At 34.7% G+C, this 26,858-nt stretch overlaps 1 protein-coding gene across 1 annotated transcript in view; it reads right to left on the bottom strand.

Moving 5' to 3' along the window:
- Positions 1-692: 692 nt before the first annotated feature.
- LOC149807881 (diphosphoinositol polyphosphate phosphohydrolase 1-like) overlaps positions 693-26,858 on the bottom strand; it is a 64,472-nt gene continuing 38,306 nt past the window's right edge. Inside the window, exons 2-4 of the mRNA XM_089971555.1 lie at positions 25,092-25,247; positions 17,564-17,648; positions 693-6,393 (exon numbers count right to left, since the gene is read on the bottom strand). Coding sequence (XP_089827681.1) covers positions 6,278-6,393; positions 17,564-17,648; positions 25,092-25,247 — 357 coding nt within the window. The 3' untranslated portion in view covers positions 693-6,277. The remainder of the gene's footprint in view (positions 6,394-17,563; positions 17,649-25,091; positions 25,248-26,858) is intronic.

The raw sequence follows: 26,858 nt of genomic DNA, 5'->3' as shown, positions 1-26,858 counted from the left end.
ACGTAAATTCCCAATTCCAACTAATGCAAATAAACAATTCTAACCAAAACTGCCATTTTACATGTAAGTGCTGTTGTTTTGCTATTACTGGACAGGGCGACTCTGCATAATGATCAATTTCTTGAAGAAAAAAACAAAAAACAAATGCATCTTAAGTACTTATTGTATAAATTCAATAAGAATTACACTGAAGCAGATACAGAAACAAAATTATAGCATTAAATTCGCAATGCTTGTAGAGAACATATCAATCAAGGGCTTCTATTTGTCATTCTTGCAATCCTTTTACAATTTTTAACATTTTGAAATTTAAGTGCATTTTTCAGGATACAACATGCAACTGACTGACTGGATTGCATTGCCTGAAATTTGCCAGTGCATACTGTATTGGCGGATCCACTAATTGCTTCAACTTAATGTTGCAGCTAGTGATTGCCAAAATTAATAATGGCGATAAATTTTTTCACATCAGAATTTATTTCATAAAAATAATATATCTGGCTACTGAAAATTTAGTGGCTTGTGCACATTCTTGCCTTAATGTGCTCATGTCCACTATTGTAATGTATTTTCAAGGTTGGTGTATGAGATTAAATTTCTTAATACACAATTTAGCAATAAGTCAATTTCAATTAGTTCTGGAGCAAAAAAGAAAGATATAAAATTATGAAAATATAACCAAACTCTGGTCGAACTAATGGAACATGTTTTATTAAATCTACTCAAATTTTTATTAAGAAAAAAGTTCAATTATACAGTAGAACCTGTCTTGAAAGACCATGACTTTTGCCCAAAAATGGTCTTATAACAGGTTTTGATGATATATATTCAATAAATTTGTGCATTGAGAATACAGTCTCTCAAGACAGGTGGCCTCACATATGTAACAGTGGTCTTTCAAGACAGGTTTTACTGTACAAACAAACAAATGATCTAATCTGGACTAGGTACAAACAAAAACAAATGCAATATACAACCCAAATTTCAAGTATGATGACAGACAATTTGCTTTTAACATTTTTCTTGATGTGTATTTGAAATAATCAGGATTTTAAAAAGAACATAACAATATTCATTCCACTGCATCCTAACATTATTCAAAAACTGAAATTCCTCCACACCCTTCCAAATAAAAAAAAAATTTCCAAACTGCTGTAAGCATACTGACCATACTAATAACATCAATTTTAATTATTATTCAGTATAAACAGTTTCATCAGAAAACAAGATAAAATGTCTGAATAAAACTGAGTTTGTTGTTGTTTTGGGGGTTAATACCACCTCTCATAGCAGCCAGTCTAAATGGTGGAGGAAGAGCCTGGGAAACCCTGGTAAGAACCACTGACCCATGCTACTGGAAGCTTTCTCACAAACCCATACTGGCTGTGCCTGAGACTTGAACCCATGCAGACTGAGGTGAGATGGCAGTGATCAGTAAAGGCAAGCCACCCAGGGCCAATAGAGAACAGTGAAACATCTTAGCCAAGATTGGTACCTGTCAATCAACCACTGCAGAACCAGATGACCATGCATTGCTAATCCATTTCATTGTTAGAATTATTATATAACTGTGGTTATGTTTTGTTGGGTAGACAAGCTTACCCAATCAAGTAGGGCACAAGATGGAATTTTCTACTGACAAATCCAGTAGGACATTAGATGGAATTTACTATAGACAAGAGCTTGTCCATTCAAGTAGGATACTGGCTGGAATTTATATAGACAAGTTTGCTTGCCCAATCAAGTAGGGCACTAGATAGAACCTACTATAGACAAGAGCTTGTCCAATCAAGTAGGGCACTAGATAGCATTTACTAAATAGCAGTCTCACATTTTTATAACTTCAAACTTTTTCATTCAGTTTTTAATACATTTTCACCATATACTTAAGTTAAATGTCTTACAGCAATTACTGGGTAATTTCCCTTGAAAGAACAATGCTGTAGTTTGCAGAAATAGATATAACTATCAGTAAGTGGAACATTCAGATTTTTTCCAAAGGGATAAACATCTATTTTCCCCCTCATTTAAGTTATTGTATATACTCGCTTGAAAGTCAGGTCCAACTGCAAACAACATAGCCCCTATCTGCTGTCACATAATGTACCAGACGACAAGGTTCTATCCTGTTTGTTTTACTGATGACTCCTAGCAAACTGCAAAGACACAGATCTGCTGGCACATTATGAAATGGCAAATCTGGGTCTATGTGTTGGATCTAATCAATATGTGAGTGTTTATGGTATTCAATTTTTTTTAAATGAGTGAACAAAACCCCTCATAACGGAAATTTTAAAGTTTATTACATGGAAACTAAATTAGCCATAAAATTGTCTTTTTTTCTGCAACAACTTTATAAATGCCAAATTTGTGCGAATAAATTTTAAGTTTCATATATATTACTAGACCTGTATAACAAATCATTCTTGTGACGTTAGAACTGAAAAATTCACTGACTATGTATAAAACCTGTACACTTTTAGTCTCCATGCCACTGGTGTACAAATATTACCCTGTAGAATACTAAGCATACTAACGTAGGATATGTCAGAGTTCCTGTAGAATACTAAGCATACTGACGTAGGATATGTCAGAGTTCCTGTAGAATACTAAGCATACTGACATAGGATATGTCAGGGCTCCTGTAGAATACTAAGCATACTGACTTAGGATATGTCAGGATTCCTGTGGAATACTAAGCATACTGACGTAGGGTATGTCAGGGTTCCTGTAGAATACTAATCATACTGACGTAGGATATGTCAGGGCTCCTGTAGAATACTAAGCATACTGACTTAGGATATGTCAGGATTCCTGTGGAATACTAAGCATACTGACTTAGGGTATGTCAGGGTTCCTGTAGACTTAATAAAACAAATTCCATGACTTTTCCAAAACTTGGCAAGGTTGTGAGAAATTCCACGACATTTTCCAAAACTTTTCCAGGGCAAATTCACAAAACTCAAGGACCACTTGTTACATGAAATTAAACTGATTATTGATATTAAGTGTATCATATTCAAAACAAATCTTTTTTAAATGGTGCTCTTTAAAATTAGCAGTTATCAATTTTTTGAACTAAACTGTCAGAAATCCCAAGACTTTTCCAAAACTTGGCACAGTTGTGAGAAATTCCATGACTTTTCAAAGCCCTTGTGTAGTAAGCCATTTATATAGGGTTTTATTCAAAGTCCTTGTGTAGTAAGCCACTAATACAGGTTTTTTATTTAAGGGGGGTTCAAAAGAGTTGATTCATTTTTCATAAAGTATCCAAATTTCTTAAATTTACATTGAGAAGTGTGATATTTTTTAACCCTATCCCATACATACATACATACACACATACATACATACATACATACATACATACATACATACATACATGCATACATACATACATACATACTCAATAATAAACACATACATATATTCACTTAAGTCATACATACATACACACACACTCATTCATACATACATACATACACACATAATACATACGTACATACATACATACAAACATATACATATATTCACTTAAGTCATATTCATACACACACACACACATACATACATACATACATACATACATACACATATACATACATATATACATACACACATACATACATACACATACACACATACATACACACATACATACACACACACACATACATACATACATACATACATACATACATACATACATACATTCATACATACATACATACACACACATACATATATTCACAGAAGTCATATTCATTTCCATAACACATGCCTGTCATTGTTTCCTGTCCCCATCCCTTATGTAAAAAGAATCTAGAAAATGTAATAATGATGCATCTCTAACTTGATCAAAATCAAGTCAACTATCAATCTTTTCACACGGCAGAGCACTCATTACCAACTGTGAATGTTTTCACATGGCAGAGCACTCATTACCAACTATCAATGTTTTCACATGGCAGAGCACTCGTTACCAACTATCAATGTTTTCACATGGCAGAGCACTCGTTACCAACTATCAATGTTTTCACATGGCAGAGCACTCATTACCAACTATCAATGTTTTCACATGGCAGAGCACTCATTACCAACTATCAATGTTTCCACATGGCAGAGCACTCATTACCAACTATCAATGTTTTCACATGGCAGAGCACTCATTACCAACTATCAATGTTTTCACATGGCAGAGCACTCATTACCAACTATCAATGTTTTCACATGGCAGAGCACTCGTTACCAACTATCAATGTTTTCACATGGCAGAGCACTCATTACCAACTATCAATGTTTTCACGTGGCAGAGCACTCATTACCAAAAACTAATGAAAATATTTTCTAACAGGTAACTGCATGCAGTGTAGTCATTAACACCACAGAGTTAAACCTAACGAATAATAATAAAGTGCCATATGCCAAATTTTCCATGATATGACTCATATACGAGGTCATATGCAAGAACAAGCCGATTTCTCCACCACTTGCAAAATATAAGTAGGCTGACCACCTAGTCTTACCAGAGGAGAAGTACAGTATATGGACCACATTTAATGTTCCATAAAAAAAAAATAATCATACAATTACATTTTTTCTAATCAATCAACTCAGGATCTCTTTTCTGACTTTCTCCTTCATTGTGAAAAACACGGTTCTCGTTCTCATGCAATCAGTTTCACAGACTGTGTAGAAACTACTCACAAAACCACCAGAATTTGTTTCCCTTGCACTATAAGGCATGCAAACTTGAACATGTTTTGTTACAGTTCACTGCATCATACTGCTTGGGTATTTGTAGAATTTCCAAAAATATATTAATAGTGACATATTACTGAATTACTGCCATGATTGGACTGTTATTTTTAACAATCTTTTGGCTTGAAATTTTAGACTGGTTTTGCATCACATTTTTGACATACTGCCAATGTATTAACCAGGTTAAACAAAAAACAAAAAGAAAAAACTTGACAATATTGTATAGTGTGTAAAATGAGGTGCAGTAGTCCAATGTGAAATAAAGAATACAAGATGATATACATAGTATATTAAAATATCTCTTGGTTTCTTTGATAAAGTTTCGTTACAAATAAACATCACACACGTTAAGAAATACTGTTCTCTCTTATATCTGTATAAGATCCATAATTATACATACCAGAAATCTGGTAGGTTTATAGCTCATTTCTTTAATAATAATAATATATAAATATTTTCCCTTGCTAGTAGATGTACAGAACTACTTATCAGCATTTCACCTAAACGATTTTAATCTATGAATGAATTATGTGCATGAAACATGATCTTGTGACAAAACTATATTCAAGAATCAATCAACAAATATTTAGTATTCTTTAAAAATATTTTAAGTATTTAGGGGCAAAATGGTACAAAGAAATGGCAGTTACTCCAATATATTATATTGAATTTTGATTTCTAAATAAAGCAAGAGACTGGGCACGATACTGCTCACCTGCATGACATGATTTAACTTCACACTGATTCATCCAAAGTGTGAAGAAAATCCATCAATGGTTTAATAAATATAAGAAAATGATAAAACTGGAACAAAATCCCTAATGTAAATCTATTATGAATCTCATTGTGACCCCAAAGTACAAGGGGCAAATAACAGCATCACAACACGAACTGCCTTAGCTTTACAATGATTTAACCCAAGTATGAACAAGATACATCATGGGGTTAGGAAATATAAACAAATGAAAACTAACCAACACCTTAATAAACAAAAAGGGCCAGTTGAGCATTTTGTTGAATGGACTGCCTTAGCTTAATAATAATCAATGCCAAGGTTGATGAAAATATATATCACGGGGCTTCAAAAATAAAAAAAATAAAAAAATCACATTTTCTATGACAGTGACCCTTGATCCCAAGGTAAAATGGGCAAACACAAATGTCATAGAATGGATTGTCTTAGTTTCACAATGATACAAGCCAAGAATGATGAGAATCTATCGAAGGATATAGGAAAAAAATGCACATGAAAAACTTAAGCCAAAACTTCAAACTGTTGATGATGCCAATGCCAGAAAAGTTAGTGCTATGTCTTGCTTCTCCCCACCCACATGTCGGCTCCATGAAAATGATTCTAAGTTTTATTTTAATGAGCTAGACTTTTATGTCAAAAATATGAAGATGATATATTTCCAGCATTCTTGGAAGAGGAATGGTCACTATGTTTCACAGGGTAGACAGTCTTTTTTTCTTTTCTTCTTTCTAACATGCCTACAAATGTCAACTGGAACAAATATCATTTGACAAGTCCAACATCTGGCTGTAGTATCTCGAGATAGGTGACCTGAATGGGCTTGTGTTGTGAGAGGTACTCCTTTGCTTCTTCAATTGAGAACCACTGACGCCTCCGACCTAAAACAAGTAACAAGAATCATTAGCGGATTTATATGACGGTAAGTGTCCATACCTAAGATCTCACAATTGGATTTTGATAGAAACAGACAACTTGGAACTGTTTATCTTTAGACATTCATAACAGAACTTTTAATTCATTTCATTTTTGTAGTGCATCTCTTACTGAAAAATAAATATAGGACTGGTACCACAAAAAGAGGACCAGGTAGGCTTGATATCACTCACCTGACTTGCACCACTGGCCATTTCACTATGCAGGTTTAGTGTAAGAACAAATCCTATGTCAACTATCACCCAGACTTAACATCATGTTAATTCTAAATATCTTAATGATACAAATATTTTACAGATAAGAACGAGTGGCTGAGTGGTCTAAAGCGCTCTCCGTCACGTATCACTGCCATCTCACGTCTGCCTGCATGGGTTCGAGTCTTGGGCTCGACCATCATGGATATGTGAGAAAGCTTGCTGGTAGCTTCTCGTGGGTCGGTGGTTCTTTCCGGGGTTTTCCGGGGTTCTTCCTCCACCATTAATACTGGCCGCCATGTATAGCCTATCTTGTGCTGAAAAATGGCGTTAAACCCTATAACAACAACAACAACAACAGATAAGAACATAATATAAACATCGTAAAGTCATCCAAGATGTTGATGATATTAAACCATTAACTAAGTTGTAAAGAAACTGGAAGAGAAATATAGTCTCTGGATCTAGGAAGATAACAATCTCAGTCAATCAGGTCTCACTGAAATGCGCTGATCCCGCGTATTATAGACCATGTCTATGACAATGATAAGCTTAAGCTGTAGCAAAATCAATTAAAATCTAGACTGGTCCTGCGTATTATAGACCATGTCTAAGACAATGATAAGCTTAAGCTGTAGCAAAATCAATTAAAATCTAGACTGGTCCTGCGTATTATAGACCATGTCTATAACAATGATAAGATTAAGCTGTAGCAAAATCAATTAAAATCTAGACTGGTCCTGCGTATTATAGACCATGTCTACGACAATGATAAGCTTAAGCTGTAGCAAAATCCATTAAAATCCAGACTGGTCATTTACAACTCCTAAGTCAATACAAAATGAATTATACTTCAAATGTATGCCAATAACTGCCACACAATGTATTCTGACTAATCATCATTTTTTTATATTCTCATCTTTTCTGTCAATCCTACAGTCAATCCACTGTACATACAGCCAAAGCGGTTTCAGTATACTGCAGTTTCAGTTTGGGCAAAGAAATTTCTGGCAAACAAAATGTATTAATTTTCTAAAATTATTACGCCATCATACATCCAAGACCAAGAGAAAAATCACTTGGCCAATTCTGCCAAGTCAAGAAATAACCTCAGCTGTAGTTGAAGGAATGTACATAAATTTGATGGGTTGTTGATTTGCCTCTAGCAGAGAACACCACATACATCGCAACAGAAAAAGCTAATAATGTTCCAGTTGTAACTCTGCCTCCATCTGCCAACATAATGTGCCATGTGAACAAAAGTTGTTCCAAATATAGTTCTCAATGGTGGCAAATTACATGCAAGGTTTATTTCTCAACTTGATGGAAAAAACTGATGATGTCTGAGTTAATCTAAGGCTTGTTTCATAACAGATGAGGTGACCCTAATGCAGAGTGGTAATAAGCTCAGTCAGTCAGATACAACATTATCTCATTACTATGCAAAGATCTTGCTTTTAATTGAACTCATCCAACATCTTTGTCATACAGACCAAGGTGGTCCAACATCTTCAACACAATGAACCACATGAACCAAAAATGTAAAGTTCATGGGCCATACATGATTTATATTAAAATTATACTATAATTTTACAACTAATTTTTTTTGTATGAACACTGGCCACAACAAGTATTACCTGCAGGCCTGCAGTTGGACCACTATGACATAGACTATTCAACAAGTTTGATCAAAATCCAATAACTGCTAGATTGCTGAAATGCTCAGTCAAACAGCGCATCACTTTCCATCATAATCAGTCAAACGACTTGATGACATGGGCCGATTTACCAAGTTTGTTCCAAACTGACAGAAAAACACTCAAGTGGTAAGAAGCTCAAGTAATCAGATGCAAGAACACCTAATTAATATGCATAGATCTTGGTCATAATAAAAATCATTATTGATCTTGATGAAATAAGCCTATTCATTAATTTCTATTAAAAAAATATAAGCAATGAGTGACTTAAAGTGCTGACATGCTCAATCAACCAAAGCAAAATCACCTCATTATACAGTATACATGGATCTAGGTCATATTTGTACTCATCTAAGAACTTAATGATTTAAAGATAGTTTGATCAAAATATTGGATTAGGAATAGTCCTGAATGTAGTAATAAGGCCAACCAATCAAGGTGTAACACTGTTGTTTATTCAAGGGTATATAATTCTATATCAAAGGTACATAATTCCTATACAGTTTAATATGGAGATTTTAAGAGTAATTTACATCAGGTTCAGCTGTTTAATTTATTTTTATATGACTTGATTAATTTTAACAAAATTCATAATTCACAGTCTTGTTAAAAAGGTACTGTTTACTGAAGAAATCTGTGGGACTTATGATAACTTTATCTTAATTATGGCTGCTGACTGCGAACAAGTTCTTATTTCATATAATATATTATGGTATTTTAAAAAGCACAAATGTAAGACTACAGCCTGACAAAATGCGCTAATGTTTCCATCTTTGACTGAAACACTTAGTAAAAGGATTGTTTTGTGTGTATGCTTTAAAATATGGATTAATGGTAGTAGAAAGGCACACACAAGCCCTCACATTTTCCTGTTAAACAAAATAATAACTTAACAGTAAACAATATCCACTCTTTTTTTGGCACCAGTCAGTAACTTTAAAGTAGTGATTCGTGAAATGCATAATGTTGGCATCAGTCAGTAACAGTAAATTTAAATCAGTGATTAATAAACTTTAGAAATTTGGCACCATTCAGTACCTTTAAATCAATGATTAATAAACATGTACTAGTCAGCAACTTTAAATCAGTGATTAATAAACTATAGCAAACATGTACCATTCAGTAACTTTAAACCAGTGATTAATAAACTACAGCAAACATGTACCAGTCAGCAACTTTAAATCAGTGATTAATAAACTATAGCAAACTTTCAGTGTATCCCCCAGGGGTGTAAAATTGAGAGTAAAAAAAAAAACCTTGGTGTCAGAGCTGGGGGTCAAAAAAAAAATAATGGAGGGGTCAAAAATGAACTGACAAATTTTCATATGACTCATACTTTTAAAGCTTGAAATAGGATATTGCAATTTGCACAACATACTCTCTCTCTCTCTAAACATGCAAATAAATCAACATGCACAATTAACAAACAAATGCATTCACCATTCAAAAATAATGTTGTTAGTTCATTTTTCTTTTAAAGTCATACTTTTAACAGTCTCCTTATAATCAATATGAAGCAATATTATAGCCCAACACAGTACATACAAGCCAATACAAAAAGCCAAATCTTTTTTTCACAAAAATGGCAGTCAAATTACTGCCTTTCATAAAATGTGTACTATCATCGGTTTCACTGTACTTTATCCTAGAACATATTTATCCAAATATCAAGGAGGATAATGATTCATCTTTCTAAGTTACACCTGAACTTTAAGTTCTATCTTTTATTGCAGCAAAGTTAAAAACCAACAAAATCTGCAATGACCCGCTGACTTTGTAATCCAAATAACGCATTTGTCTCTCCAAGTTTACTGATTTCTTTGATGTGAAAGAATGTCTTGGGTTATAATGTGTTCTCCAGATATCTTGTGGCGAACGAGGGCAGATTTTTTAAAATTCTTAAACCCTGTCAAGAAAGGATTATTCACTTTTGCAGTCTTCGCAATCACGCGATCATAAGTTACACCGGTAATCCTAATGTATGAATACCGTATTACAGTCATGGGCATTATTTTCTCCATTGTTAATTAAAGTTAGATCCATAGTTACTCTTTCGTGTTCTGCTTCTTTCACTTTCTTCGCTAATTATTTTTAGTGCATGTCGTTTTAATCTGGAGATCACTTTCTAGTGCAACAAGCAATGAGATTAAACATCTGGATGACGGCTTGCTGAGCTCGATGGAAATCGCATGAGAGCTCGCGAGATTAGGGAAGCTACTCCGTCATAACATTGCCTATGCTAGTCTGGTTCATTGTTTCGAATGTTCCCTGCGTTGCACTTTGCTATACGAATAGAGGAGTGCAAGGCAAGGAACAAACAAAGCGGGGAACCAGTCAATGCCTATTCTCGAAGTATATACAGTGCCATCCATCGTCCATTACATTGGGTATTAAATAAATCCTGACCACATTATGAAAATCCTTTGCGTCAAAAAAACACACGGCAACAAAATGTTTGCGTCAATTTTCTCCAGCGTGCGTCCCTGACGCACAAATGTGCATAAAGGGAAACACCGGCAAACAAGTACCAGTCAGCAACTTTAAATCAGTGATTAATATACAAAAACAAACATGTACCAGTCAGTAACTTGAAATCAGTGATTAATAAACTATAGCAAACATGTACCAGTCAGCAACTTTAAATCAGTGATTAATAAACTACAGCAAACATATACCAGTCAGTAACTTTAAACCAGTGATTAAGAAACTATAGCAAACATGTACCAGTCAGCAACTTTAAATCAGTGATTAATAAACTACAGCAAACATTTACCAGTCAGCAACTTTAAATCAGTGATTAATAAACTATAGCAAACATATACCAGTCAGCAACTTTAATCAGTGATTAATAAACTATAGCAAACATATACCAGTCAATAACTTTAAATCAGTGATTAATAAACTATAGTGAACATGTAACAGTCAGTAACTTTAAATCAGTGATTAATAAACTTAAGAAAGTAGGTACCAATCAGTAATTTCAAAGCAGTGATTAAAAGACTATATCAAATAGGTACCAGTCAGTAACTTTAAAGCAGTGCTCAATGACCTGTAAAAAGTCATGGTACAATGTGTATGATTTGGATTTCTAATGTAGCTCTAACAATTTTCCAGTCTGCAGTGTGGCAGTTTATAGTGATGTCTTGCACTGGGGCATCATGCTGCAGACATGTAGCATCATGTCCCACCCAGTCACATTATCCTGACACCAGGCCAACCAGTCCTAACACTAACCTCTTGATGCTGGGCTCCAAGTACCATGAGTGACCTTACAAAGCAATAAAGAAAATAAAAACTGGACCATCTTTAATTATATCCATGACCATATTGACTGCAACAAAACAGGCAGTGTGTACTTGCTTATAAACCTGGTCAAACTGCAAATAATAAAAATCCAGATCTGCCATAGCATTATGTGCCTGCCAATCAGGGTCAGTATTGTTTGTCATATTGAATACTCCCAACAAAATGCACAGACCCAGGTCTGATGGTGCATTATGTGCCTGCCGATCAGGGTCAGTATTGTTTGTCATATTGAATACTCCCAACAAAATGCACAGACCCAAGTCTGATGGTGCATTATGTGCCTGCTGATCTGGGTCAGTATTGTTTGTCATATTGAATACTCCCAACAAAATGCACAGACCCAGGTCTGATGGTGCATTATGTGACAGCAGATCTGGGTCTTTGCAGTTGCACTTGTCTTATAAGCGAGTACATATGGTATACCAAGGAACTTAAGGGTCAATATATTTCCAATCAGATTTCAAGATGCAAATTATTGTAGATCTGCAGTTTTCAACTTCTCATCTAGACAATATTTTTCCATATTCAAATTACACGTACAACATACATTTTTAACATTACACACTGCATTAGAATCAATAACTATTTATGTACAGTTTTAATTAGTTAAGACAGAAAAATATAATTTTCTGGATACAAATGGCCTTTTGTTCTAATGTGGTCATAACAACTGTCAAACAGAATATTGGATTGGCAACTTGACAAAATCAGACAAGATTATAAATGAATATCAGACAATTTGTCAATGAAATATATTTTAAAAAAACACACAATAACTGCCGATATATAATCCTTTATACAAGGTATAGACCCTTCTCTACACAATCGCTATGAATTTAAAACAATGACCCAAAAGATATTATCACTCAAAATGCCAAAAAAATTATAATCCCTTAATCTTTTATAGGAATACATGCAATTAATTTTGTGTGAAAGAAGCCCACGTGGTAACAAGAGGTCCAAGTGAGGTTGAGATTGCTCACCTAGCTGATATCTAACTGCCAAATGCAATAGCAGCTGGCCACTAAATCTGGGTCAGTGTGATGATTTGCCTATATTTCTTCAAATGCTGTTATTGCATGTGTTATTTTACTGCATATGTCTCAAGGTGTCTGTTCTTTTTATTTTCATCCATATCTTATAACACATTACCATGAGTTGTCCAATACAGAATCCTTTATGCTATTGTGGTTTTAAAATTTGTCTAATTCTGTTTTCTATTTTTAGTAATTGCATCCATATTTGATTGTGGATGGCCATCACTTACACAATTTGAAAGTCAATGTACCTTCAGTCAAATCTGGTAGAATTATGTTGAGTAATTCTGAGAATAACTACCGGTTTTCATATTTTGAGTAACAATGACTGTATTTCATGGAGAATCAGCATCACCGCATATTGAAAAATGTTTTACTGTATGATGATTTCAATTAAATAATTTCAAAATCCATTAAGTGTGTTAAAAGAAAAAGTCATTTTAAAACAATTCTTCCAAATTCTTCAATATATATACTTATACTAATAGAATACAATCTCTTAAATTGTGAAAAAATAAAGTAAAACTGTATTCTCATCACACAATATCTGCTGGACATCACTATAAACTGCAGACATCATAGCGATATGACCGAATAATTGTTAAAGTTATTTTAAGAATCCAAGTCACACACACACACATCTATTGGTCCATGCAATTTCAAGATTGGTGTTTAAAATCTGACATTTGTGCATACGAGTCTAAGCAATTCCAAGATTGGTGTTTAAAATATGACATTTTCACCAACTTACAGGTTCATGCAATTCTAAGACTGGTGTTTATTTTTTATCCACTACTTTTAGTTGAATATCCCCATGGAATACTTGTTACATAAAAAGTATAGGAAAACATATTGTCAATAATTAGCCCCAAAAGTATTAGGTGAATATTTAACAATTCATTTTATTTTTGTACAAGCTGTTATCCAATTGCTGCAAAACAAGGTATGTTGGTCAGTGAATTGTTAATTATACAGAGATCATGTAAATTTTCTGCAAGAAAAAGTCTGTGTGGCACTATTTATGGCAGACTGATATATTCTTTTTCGTTTGCAGACCTATTACTGTGATTATTAAAATTATGAAAATATGTTTTTTTTCATTTCCATTATTTAATGAGTCAAAGATGGCAAAAACATCTTTTTACATCCAATCTCTTACAGTTCATAGTAGTATAATACATCTAGCTTAAAAGTGGTGTGATACTACATTATTTGACACCTAATTTAAAAAATGACATAATACCACATCATTGTACACGTAATTTAAAAGTGGTGCGACACCATGACAATTTACACCTAGTTTAAAAGTGGTGTGACACCACATTATTTTACATCTAGTTTGTATGTGGTGTGAACCTCATTTTACACAAAGTTGAATAGTGGTGTGATACCACATCATTTTTCACCTAGTGTAAAAGAGGTGTGACGCCTAATCATTTTACACAAAGCTGAATAGTAGTGTGATGCCACATCATTTTACACCTGCTGTAAAAGTGGTGTGACACCTCATCATTTTACACAAAGCTGAATAGTGGTGTGATACCACATCATTTTTCACCTAGTGTAAAAGTGGTGTGACAACTATGGCATTATAATGTGATGACAGTGTCGTGAGCTGCACAAAATGTGTTGATTTTACAAAAGCAACTAATTTAACATATTGTTTACATTATATCTTATCTGGACAGGTAAATATGGTAAAGAAAAACATATCTGCCTCAAGGTACTTTATTAAATTACTGGCCCTGGGATAGATAGAATGAAACTAGAAGACTGAATAAATATCAGTTTTTTAAGGTCATGTCAGACAGTTCATTTTATGAAAAATATCTACTTCATCTGGTTTGGTTTGGTCCAGCATTTTATTGCATTTTGCTAGGTTATTTAGTACGGAGGCAAATGGAGTATTTGTTGTACTGGATTTAATGCCATTTTTCAGCACATGACATGCTATAAAGGGCCACCAGTATATCTGGTGGAGGAACCCAGGAAAATTCTGGGAAGAACTACCGACCCACAGGAAGTGTCAGTGGTCTGCAAAGACAAGCACCTTAGACCACCAGTTCACCCAGGTTCCCAGAAATGAAGAAAAATGCCTCAATCAAGAATACACCAAAATACCCCACCAGGCTGATCCAATGGTAGGATTTAAACCTGCACTCTGTCAGTTGCAAATCCTGTATGCTAACAGAATAGCAACATGCAGCAGAATGCATCAGGTCTATTCTACATCCTTGAGTCAGGGGTGGGGGTGAAGGTGGAAGAGCAATCTATTTAATTGCTGTCATGGATGGAATAAATAGCTAGGAACCAAATTACAAGCATGATTTTATTTTTAATGATAATATTACATACCCAAGAAGGATATTAAAACAGTCCACAATAAACATTTATTTCCACTCAAAAATGTCCTTATTTTTTAAGTATTGGAACTAATTATATCAGTATATTTCTATATTTATTGATTGAATTCAACTTTTGTTTTCTATGATATCAATGTGTGTAAATCTGTATGCAGTTATCATTTTTAACACCTCACTGTCGGATATACTACATACATGCCTTGAGTGAAACAAAAAAGAAGTACCACTCTCCAGAATCAAGAAAATGATGCAAAGCATAATCCGACATTTATGTTTTAGTGCTCAGTAAAATCATGTATTGAGCAAAAGAAAACCCATTTTATACTTTCATACCTGGATCTAAAAATATCCCTATGTCATCACAATACAATTTTTATGAACTGCCAGTGGGAATTTCAGATCCCAGATGTTTCATTCAGGCATGCAGGGCTGTATGAACTGGTGCTGGGAATTTCAGATTTCAGATATTTCATTCAGGCATGCAGGGCTGTATGAACTGACACTGGGAATTTCAGATCCCAGATATTTCACACAGGCATGCAGAGTTATATGAATTATCATTGGGAATTTCAGATCCCAGATATTTCCATTGAGGCATGCAGGGTTATATGAATTGGCACTGGAAATTTCAGATCCCAGTTATTTCCATTCAGCCATGCAGAGCTGTATGAATTGGTGCTGGGAATTTCAGATCCCAGATATTTCATTCAGGCATGCAGGGCTGTATGAACTGGCACTGGGAATATCAGATCCCAGATATTTCATTCAGGCATGCAGAGTTATATGAATTATCATTGGGAATTTCAGATCCCAGATATTTCCATTGAGGCATGCAGGGTTATATGAATTGGCACTGGAAATTTCAGATCCCAGTTATTTCCATTCAGCCATGCAGGGCTGTATGAATTGGCACTGGGGGTTCAGATCCCAGAAATTGCCATTCAGGCTTTCAGGGCTGTATGAACTGGTACTGGGAAATTCAGATCCCAGATATTTCCATTGAGGCATGCAGGGTTATATGAATTGGCACTGGGAATTTCAGATCCCAGTTATTTCCATTCAGGTATGCAGGGCTGTATGAATTGGCACTGGGAGTTCATATCCCAGAAACTGCTATTCAGGTTTTCAGGGCTGTATGAACTGGTACTAGGAAATTCAGATCCCTGATATTTCCATTCAAGCATTTCAGGGCTATATGAATTGGCACTGGAAATTTCAGATCTCAGATATTTCCATTCAGGTATGCAGGGTTATATGCATTGGCATTGGAAGTTCTGATCCCAGATATTGCCATTCAGGCTTCTAAATTTGCTTAAACACCTAAATCTGTTATTCCTACTTTGCTAATGACAGCAATTTTCCTAATGCTTGTTCTCTTTATTACAATGACTTATGGTCATAAGAAATTACCATTCAGTTGGATTACCTGTCAAATAGAAAATTTTGCAAAGCACATGAAGCCTACATGTGCTTTTAGTCATACATTCTTCTATCTGTTAGCATGCCACAAAGCATAAAATGATGGTGTGTGCTTTCCAATTTTGCAGAAGCACTGGAGATCATTACTTGCATTTAGGATCGAGATCCATAGGACATTTCTAAATTTCCAAATGCATCAAAGGCTGACATCACAGTCTTGCCAATCTGATTAAAATCAGATCTCCATTGTTATACAAGAAGATCTGACGGTGATCACTTAGAGGTCATGTTCTGGTAACCTATGTTATTACCATAATTGCTAATTTTATCAGCCAGCCAGATGAAGTCTTATATCTTGACATTTGGAGACTGGGCAGTGTGGATGAAGAGTATCAATGTGTACCAAACAATATGAACCACTTCCAGATTTTTGAAAACTGCATTTCCATTGGCTAATTCAAAGGTCACCAGAACATGACCCTTAAGCAGTCATCGTCAGATCTTCACGTTGGACAGAGACCTGATTTTAACCAGATTGCAGTTTTGCATAAAGAATGAACACAAAAAAGTCACACAGAAATTGCATTCAACAATGGTCTGCAATGGATACCTTCTACCAACATGAGACAATAATTTAGTTGTACACATATGCCAGTATTACCTTTGCCAATCAGGTATCCTTTATTACATGGACTTGGATATATTAGTACCATCTCAGTCAATCAGGTATCCTTTCAGGTAAATTCTCCTCAAAATGGCTGAAATACCATCAAAAATAATTCAATTTGAACTTTGACCGAGAGCCACAAGTAGGTGACCTTTACTAATGTTAAGCAGTATGTAAAAAGCATTGTACTAATTGAAAATAACATACATCCTCGCTTACTGCAAACAACAAAGATCCTGATCTGACATAGCATAATGTGCCTGCAGACCAGGGGCTATGTTGTTTGTTCTACTGATTAGTCCTAACAAACTGCACAGACACAGATCTGCTGGCACATTATGCGACGAGAGATCTGGGTCTGATAAGTTTGCAGCTGGACTAGTCTTATAAGTGAATATATATGGTACTTTTTAAAGAATTCCGTCAACTTACCCATAGCTTTGGCATCTTCCCACTCATCTGTTAGTTCAGTAACTGTAAATGCATACAAGCAAGTCCTATGCCTCTTTTCCTTATTCTGAAACAAGAAAGAAGCTGTTGTTTGTAACAAGTAAATAACTGATTAAATTACATGCATATCTTGATAGGACATGATCCACTGCATCATTTTTAATTTAAAACACACAAATTGGGTCATAAAAATTAAAACTCTGTAAATATCAAGGTTAATAAGTTTCAAACACAGTGTTCTTCCATGAAAATGACTAACAAGAATTCAGCTGTCTAATGCATGTTTCAAAGATTTTTTTGTAAGTCGTGTCCTTGAAACCTTTGTTAAAGTTGCTATAAAATCTTGATTGATAGATATTATATTTCATTATTAAAGCAATATTCACCTCAGCACCACATTATACTGTGAGTGGATATAACTGATACACCTTGAAAAAGCTAATCCCCTCTTACCTGTCCTGGCATTTTTATTTTCTTTATGTAATAATTAAAATAAAATACAGACTCTGATCTTATTTCATATTTATATAAATATCAAGCATAAATTTGTCAAAAATCAAGCAATGAAGTGATGACCCATACACATTACTACGTGTATGAGGGCTGATAAAAGTTCTACATCAAATGCAATATCTCCTAATCAAAGCAATCTAATGTCATACAAGTTTGCCCATCTATAAATGAAATGTCCCAATTCAGGATGCAATGTTATTTTTACAAGTTCATGATGTCACAGGCTTTGTGATTTCATCTTTTTCTGCACCATATATGCAGACAAGGTGGCAAAATGACAGAAAAGTCCATTTTTAAACAGAGCGATTATAAATTCGCATGCAACTTTTGGAATATCTTTAACATGGAAAAAAAACCTGGCTTGGAAAATGTTTATGGTCTTGCTAAATTTTGAATTAGTAGATGCATGAATGGTTTTAGTGATGACATAAATGGTTGGCTTTAGTGATGGCATAACAATCTTAGTGATGGCATGAACGGTTTTAGTGATGTTGTTGTTGTTGTTGTTTTGGGGCTTAATGCCATTTTGCAGCACACGATAGGCTATACATGGCGGCCAGTATTAATGGTGGAGGAAGAACCCAGGAAAACCCCGGAAAGAACCACTGACCCACGAGAAGCTACTGGCAAGCTTTCTCACATACCCACATTGGCTGAATCCTAGACTTGAACCGCCGCAGACAGAGGTGAGATGGCAGTGATCCGTAACGGAGAGCGCTTTAGACCACTCGGCCACTCGGGGCCCCTGGTTTTAGTGATGACATAAATGGTTGTAGTGATGGCGTGAAAGGTTTTATTGATGACATAAATGGTTCTAGTGATGGCATAAAAGGTCTTAGTGATGGCATGAAAGGTCTTAGTGATGGCATTAAAGGTTTTAATGATGACATAAATGGTTGCAGTGATGACAGAAAAGGTCTTAGTGATGGCATGAAAGGCTTTAGTGATGGCATAACAATCTTAGTGATGGCATGAACGGTTTTAGTGATGACATAAATGCTTGTAGTGATGACAGAAAAGGTCTTAGTGATGGCATGAAAGGTTTTAATGATGACATAAATGGCTTTAGTGATGGCATAAATGGTTTTAGTGATGGCATGAAAGGTCTTAGTGATGGCATGAAAGGTTTTAATGATGACATAAATGGTTGCAGTGATGACAGAAAAGGTCTTAGTGATGGCATGAAAGGCTTTAGTGATGGCATAACAATCTTAGTGATGGCATGAACGGTTTTAGTGATGACATAAATGCTTGTAGTGATGACAGAAAAGGTCTTAGTGATGGCATGAAAGGTTTTAATGATGACATAAATGGCTTTAGTGATGGCATAAATGGTTTTAGTGATGGCATAAAAGGTCTTAGTGATGGCATGAAAGGTTTTAATGATGACATAAATGGCTGTAGTGATGACAGAAAAGGTCTTAGTGATGGCATGAAAGGCTTTAGTGATGACATAAATGGTTTTAGTGATGGCATAAAAGGTCTTAGTGATGGCATGAAAGGTCTTAGTGGTGGCTAGAAAGGTTTTAGTGATGGCATAACAGGTTTTAGTGATGGCATGAAAGGTTTTAGTAATGGCAAGAGGTTTTAATGATGACATAAATGGTTTTAGTGATGGCATAAAAGGTCTTAGTGATGGCATGAAAGGTCTTAGTGGTGGCTAGAAAGGTCTTAGTGGTGGCTAGAAAGGTTTTAGTGATGGCATAAAAGGTTTTAGTGATGATTTAGATACCATTAAAGATGAAAAGGTAAGACAAGGAGATCTCTTTCAAAAGAAATAGTTGATATTGTGGAAGTATATACAATATGTGAAGGAAGATAGACATTTTACTGACCCTGAAGTTGCACCCTTTTGTGATATTTCATATGTAAATGCAGATGAAATTCTGACCAATGAATTAGGAATACATTGGGTATATTCCTGTTGGGTATCCAGACTACTTGATAAAGAATGGTTCTAAGAGTAAACATCTACAGGGAATTATTATACAGGAACAAAGTAGCGGGTATTATTTTCGTAAATAAAATCATTACATGTAATGAAACATGGATACATTACATGAGTATGGGCAATGTATGGAAGCACACAAGTTTGCCATTGCCTGTAAAAGTATGTCTTACCAAACATGCTGGAACGGTTATGTGCAATACGTTCTTCGACACACAAAAAATATTGCTGAACCACATGGTACCAGAAAATACCATAGTAAAAAAAATATCATGTCCTAGTAACTGGATAAATTTTATGTGAGGCTGTTTGCAAGAAGTGTCCAGTCCTATTGAGGGTTGGTTTGATTTTGTACAAGAATAAGGCCCACACATACACTTGCAAGTTTGTAATGCAGACCTTACAAAAACTTGACACTAAAGCCCATAATTCACCCAACATATAGCCCAGATTCATCTCCTTGCAACTACTGGCTACTGGCTTTTAACAAAATTAAAAGATTTATTACAAGGAAACCATTAAACTGGATTATTTAATTTTGTGATTGTTTGTGAGTGCATATCTAATCAAAGCAGTCTCATCCATCATCTACTGACATCTTCGTGTATATGGTTTTTATTGATTTTATCCTGAACACTCTCCTCTCTAACACTCATTCGCTGACATTGTTAATTTAAAAGCGTGCTACAAAATGATAGTGTATTTATTGTCCATATTACTGATGCTATATAATGTTCTAAAGGCATATATGCTCAAAGCTTACTCTAGATTCTAGAAAAATCTGTTTTATATACATGTAAGTATAAAGAAAAAAAGATCTGAAATTGTCTTTTATTTCAATTTATTATTACTCTAGATTCTAGAAAAATCTGTTTTATATACACGTAAGCATGATAAAAAAGATCTGAAATTGTGTTTTATTTCAATTTATTATTACTTCAAAAAAATGAAAAATGTCTTATAATGTGAGGAAGTCTTGTATAGTATTGGACAAGCTTAAATTCCCACATTATTCATTCATTTTCATTATTACTACTGACTGCAATTATTAAACCTGGGAATTTGTTGCCTCCCATTGAAAGCAGATAACTTTATCAGAAAACCGAGTTAACACCATGGTATATAAAACCAATTTAACACCATGGTATATAAAGTGGAGTTAACATTATGGTATATAAAACCAATTTAACACCATGGTATGTAAAACTGAGTCAATACCATGGTATATAACACCCCAAGTTAACACCATAGTATATAAAAAAAAAAATGTTAACACAATAATAACTGAAACAAAGAAATTATGTTTATACTTAAACATTTCATTATTAGACACAGTATGACTTAAAGATATGAGGATTTTCTGTCTGAGATAGTCTCATTATTCAGAGCAACGTGTCCCATCATGGTTCCATGGCAACCATTCTGTTGTAGATAATACTGTTGTTAGCAATACTTTCGAGCATTCCTAAAATTAGAAATTCAACTACAATTACTTCCACAGTTTGCTATAAAAAAAATATCCACATTTTATTTGCATATGTCCCACCTTATCCGAATCATGACACATGGGTTGTAGCCCAACATCTGTTACATATATTATTTGTTCTACCACTTTAATTGTAATTTGAACCTTACAGCCTCGCCTGCCCCAGGGACCCTAGCAGAGGGGGCCCAAACGTTTACCCATCTCATTAATGGTTAAAATGTGGGCTACCGACCAACCAAGTTTGGTCATAATCCACCCAGCAGTTTAGGAGTACACAGAGTTAATGACAGATGGATGGACAGGTGTTGGGTATTACATTATTTGCTGGCTAAACAGTGGGATAACAATTTGACCTTCACTCTGCTCACCCCTGCTACCTGACTCCACCCCCTCTAAAGAATTAACTTCCAATATTTACACACCCTAATGCACCTGCAGATCAGGGTCAATTGAAACCACAAGAACAAACAGTGAAGACTGTGATCTGCAGGTACATTCTGCAACTCAGATGGTAAACGGAGTATCATCCCACCTTGTATTCTGAGCCAGTGTCATAAACTCCACATTCTTGATAGAACACATCTTTCAATGATGTCATGACCACAACATTTGTTTACACTTGTCAACATTGCGATCAACGACCAACCTGGACAGAACAATCTGTGGAAAATGTGGAAAATCCTATCATTAATATTTGTGAATTTAAACAAACATAAACGACCATTTAAAAAAAATTCATTTCACTAATTTTCTCTTTGGCTATCAGTCCACATGAAAATCCTGACTAAACGTACCTACTTTGACAGAGTGAGTCTGTTTCCAATCACAGAAGCATTAAAACAGCTACTGACCAAGTGACATAGCAACATGATTCACAATGGGCATCAGTAAAACTATTTATAATAATGCAATCAATATGATTAAAATCAAATCTCCACAGCAACCGCTTAGGGGTCATGTTGTAGTGACCTTTGAATTAGCCAATGGCGATGCAGCTTTCAGAAATCTAAAAGAAAATCAAATCATTTGGCAACAGTGATGCTTTTTAACCATGCTGCCCAGTATCCCAAATACAAAGATATAAACCTTTTATCTGATTGGTTGACAAAATTAGCAATTATGGAAACAAAACAGGTGACCAAACATGACCCCAAATCAGTCACTGTCAGACCTACATATAGGACAATAGAGATCTGATTTTAATCAGATTGATAATGCATGTTATCAATATGGATGTTCTGTGGTAGATCTTCACCATTATAATTTGTGCATATTTACAAGTAAAACATAATTTTATATATCTTTCATACCTAAATCAGTGTCCTCAATTTTTATTTTATTTTTCCTATCAAAGTATTTGTATTTTCTAGCTGACAGTAAATTTGCACTTTTCCTTGAACAGGAATTGGATTTTCATTTTCTTGTTTAACTGCATAAAAACCTGAAACTTTTTATTTACTTTATCTATTTATTTCTCATCATTAGTAATTAGCAGTTATAAGAATGATAAGAAATTTATTAAAGATTTATTTATTTTTGTCCTCAAATATTTATATTCGAGTGATATGAGTCATGAAGCAAGTTTTCTTCCAAAACAGTACATTCAAGTGACAAATGTTCTGCATGCCCACGCTGAAAATTCATTTAAATAGTTAAAACTAAATCTAATACTTTCTGCTTATGTCATCCTTTTCCCCAATGTAATTATTTTAGTTTTTCCAAAAAATCAATAATCATAAAACTAATAGCTTCCAAAAAAGTAATTAAATTTCTTTCTGTGAGTTTCCTCAAAAAAAGGTATGTTTTCTACTTTCAACATCAACAGAAAACTATACAAAAATACAAGATACTATGTCTAGAACTCTTAGGAGAGCTTTTCTTGAGGGAAATTCCCTCCACAAAAGGCCTGGATAGCTGTGCTGGCTTTGCAAATCTGCTGTCCCCAGTTCCATGCCTGGCTCAAACTGTATGGCATGTATTGCTAGGATTAATCAGTACAACAATGAAAACAGACCTTGATCGGACAGCACATTATGTAATGGCAGATCAGGGTCTATGTTGTTTACAACTGGGTCAGACTTGTGACTATATTCAGTAACAGTTGTGCAATTACTCCATTTGCCTTGGCACTAAATAACCTACTTGTGTTGCTGTGTCATAAAGCAACAAACCATAAGCAAACTAATTATGTTGGGGAAGAAAAAAAAATGTTCTATACAAGAACTGTTCTTCCCTTGCTAACATGCTTTATAAATTTCCAGCTAAAGCACTGCTGAAAGAGTCAAGTTGATAATTTATCTGACATATGAACAGAGTTCTGTAATCTAGCAGACATTAATTATATGATTAACATTAACATTAGCACACCATAGTGTCATACATTGGCCACAGGTCAAATTTAGGATGCATACATGTATGCAGCAAATGAAGATTTAGATACCAAACTATGGCTAAAAGTAATAAATACTTCAGTAGGAGTCTGAAATGGTAATGTGTAACTGTGTATGGATGTGCAAACTCAAAATAGACTACACCTATTTAAAAGCACATATGAACAGAGTTGTTCACATTTTCTTTTAATTCCGTATACAAGTCTCTCTAGGAAAATGCCCACACAGGTTCAAAGTTTGGAAATAGCCATCAACAATATAGTGTATGCACTGGAAATCAGAACTTGTCAGTAAGAAATATGTGATAGGATAGAAATTACTTGTCCACCATGCTTACAGGAATACCTTTTGTACCATATGTACTTGCTTATAAGTCCATTACAACTGTAAACTGTACAGACCAAGATCTGCCATCACATAATGCAACAGCAGATCTGAGTCATGCAGTTTATTAGGAGTAGTTAGTAGAACAAACAACCAAGATCCTGATCTGCATGTGCACAATGCTGTGGTAGATCAGGATCTTTGTTGTTTGCAGTGTGTCTTAACTTATAAGCAATTATATACAGTAACAGAGAAACTTCAAAACTGTATGTCACTTTCATGACTGCAACATTTTCAAATTGATTATTTCCAATATAGTTCACAATTCAGGTATAAATTGGTTTTCCTCGGTGTAAAAGAGCTGTGTGCTACCAAGATGTTAAATAATTAATTACCACACACTATTGTTTTAGAAAGATAACACTATAATACCAGACCAGTTTTGTGTCTACACCACCTCTACATAATTACAGTGAACTGCATGTAAGCTGATCACAGGCCATGCTAACCCATTTCTATGTTTAACATCTGCAGATTAGTAGACATAAGAACACCAGAAATTAACTGGTTTGGTTGGGTTTTTTTGTGGTGTTTTACAGCACAGCAGTACAAATAAGTTTGCTGAAATTTGAAATAGTTTAAGATGATGCAATACTTTAAATGGCAAAGGAGTTTTTTGGTACTTGATTTTTTTTAAAAACTGTCAAACAACTGCTATTTGCAATAATATATTATAATGTACCCTCCTAGTTTAAGACTTTCCCAAAACATTTTTTTAAAATGTTGATGTTGCTGTTGTAACTGGAAGAGATCCCTTACTACTGTTAATGCAGGTGATAAATTACTAACCTCAAAAAGTCCTAGATGTCTACCCAGGTGTCCTCTTGCACCTGCCTCTTCAAAGGCTTCACGAACAGCTGCTATTCTGGGCTCTTCAAGCGGTTCAACACCACCCCCAGGTATCACCCAGCCATCCTTGTTTTTGCTACTTGTTACCAAAAGAATCTAGAAAAAAAGAAAAAAGTATCCTAGAAAGTTGTAAAAATCAAAACTTTAGTACTAAATATGTGTTGTATAAAGCACAGTGTCTAATCTGGGACACAAAATGGTGTAATAATTATGCAGATTGGACACATGGATACATGCACTCATCTTGGTGTACAAATGTTAGCCACATATGGCAGTACATGTAACATTTAACTAAAGTTTAAGGTGAGTAGAGCAACTGATGCAAGATATCTGAAAAACTTCAACACAGGTCGTTATAGTGTTGAAGGAACTACCACTGAAGCCATATTCATCAGTAAGTGGTAACTACATGTTTTATATACAATGTAATGTATGCACATTTTAATAGCACATACACAAACCACAGGATGTTACTTGCTCTTACAAACATTGTTTAAAAGCTCCCTCTCATGATAGGGACACTCTCTGATGATAGACCGCTGTAACCTAAATCAAGGCAATGCATTCTTAAGATTGCTCTCCTCACCAGGCTCACCCCTCTTAGAAGACCATCTTTACAACATTGTTGAGTGGAAATGGTGGAAACACAATACTGTATATACATATTTAGACGAGTGGAAAACTGACATTTCTAAAAAGTTAAAAATGTTGCTAGGCAAATAAGATTATATGTATCTGTGTCAGAACCTTATACAAAATGCAAACTAAACTTCTGGAAATAGTACATGCAGCTTTATGACACAATAAATTCATGCAATAAAAGGTTTTTAGATTTATCAACCCTGATCAAATGTAATGATCACGAACATAGGAGAACATTAAGGCAGAAATGTATTCGCAGAACACCAATGTCAACCACCCACTCTTTAGCAAATATATATGTAAAATATAATAATGTACATGTTGTATAAAAAGGACTTTTGACAGAACTCACCAAGACATGATCCATTTCAAACAGAATGAACCTAAATACAACAATGCTTGGATTAAATCAACCAGTGTCACCAGTGTCATATTTTGGTGCAAGGATGTTGTCCTTGCTAAGACATGTACACCTTCACACAAAGCTGTATGACCCTGCAGCCAAAAATTAATGAAAACTCAAACTAAATGTACATGGTAAGCAAGGTTAGACAGAAAAGGAACAGAAAAGCATGGTCACATGCTATAAATCTGTACAATGGAGCCATCAAAATGTACCATTTTATATGCAAGGATGCCTACACTGGATACATATAAAAGTTCATGTAACATCAGGGAACTGTGTTACTAATAGTTCCTTGTTAATACTTATGTATGCCTTTGAATGAAACAAATATTAAAGGGTTTGTTTTAAGTAGAATCACATTATAATAAGCAAAGAATTATGGAAAAATAAAATTCATCCCGTGTAATGAGGAACCATTATCATTATGAAGGAAATTCACAATCTACCACTATACATCATATATGTGTGTGTTTGTATGATTTAGATTTTTAAAATAGCTTTAATAATTTGATTCATATCACTATGCTGTCTGCAGTATGGCAGTTTATAGAGTTGTCTACCACTGGGGCATTATACCACAGACATGTGTCACACCCAGTTACATTATTCTGACAACACAGGCTGACCAGTCCTAAAACTAACTTCTTAAAGCTGAGTTT

The sequence above is a fragment of the Sinohyriopsis cumingii genome, chromosome 1 (assembly GCF_028554795.1).
Source record: "Sinohyriopsis cumingii isolate HCF-2022 chromosome 1, ASM2855479v2, whole genome shotgun sequence".
In the NCBI taxonomy this organism is placed as follows: domain Eukaryota; kingdom Metazoa; phylum Mollusca; class Bivalvia; order Unionida; family Unionidae; genus Sinohyriopsis; species Sinohyriopsis cumingii.
The sequence above is the reverse complement of the archived record's forward strand: the minus strand, read 5'-3'. Positions and strand labels throughout refer to the sequence as shown.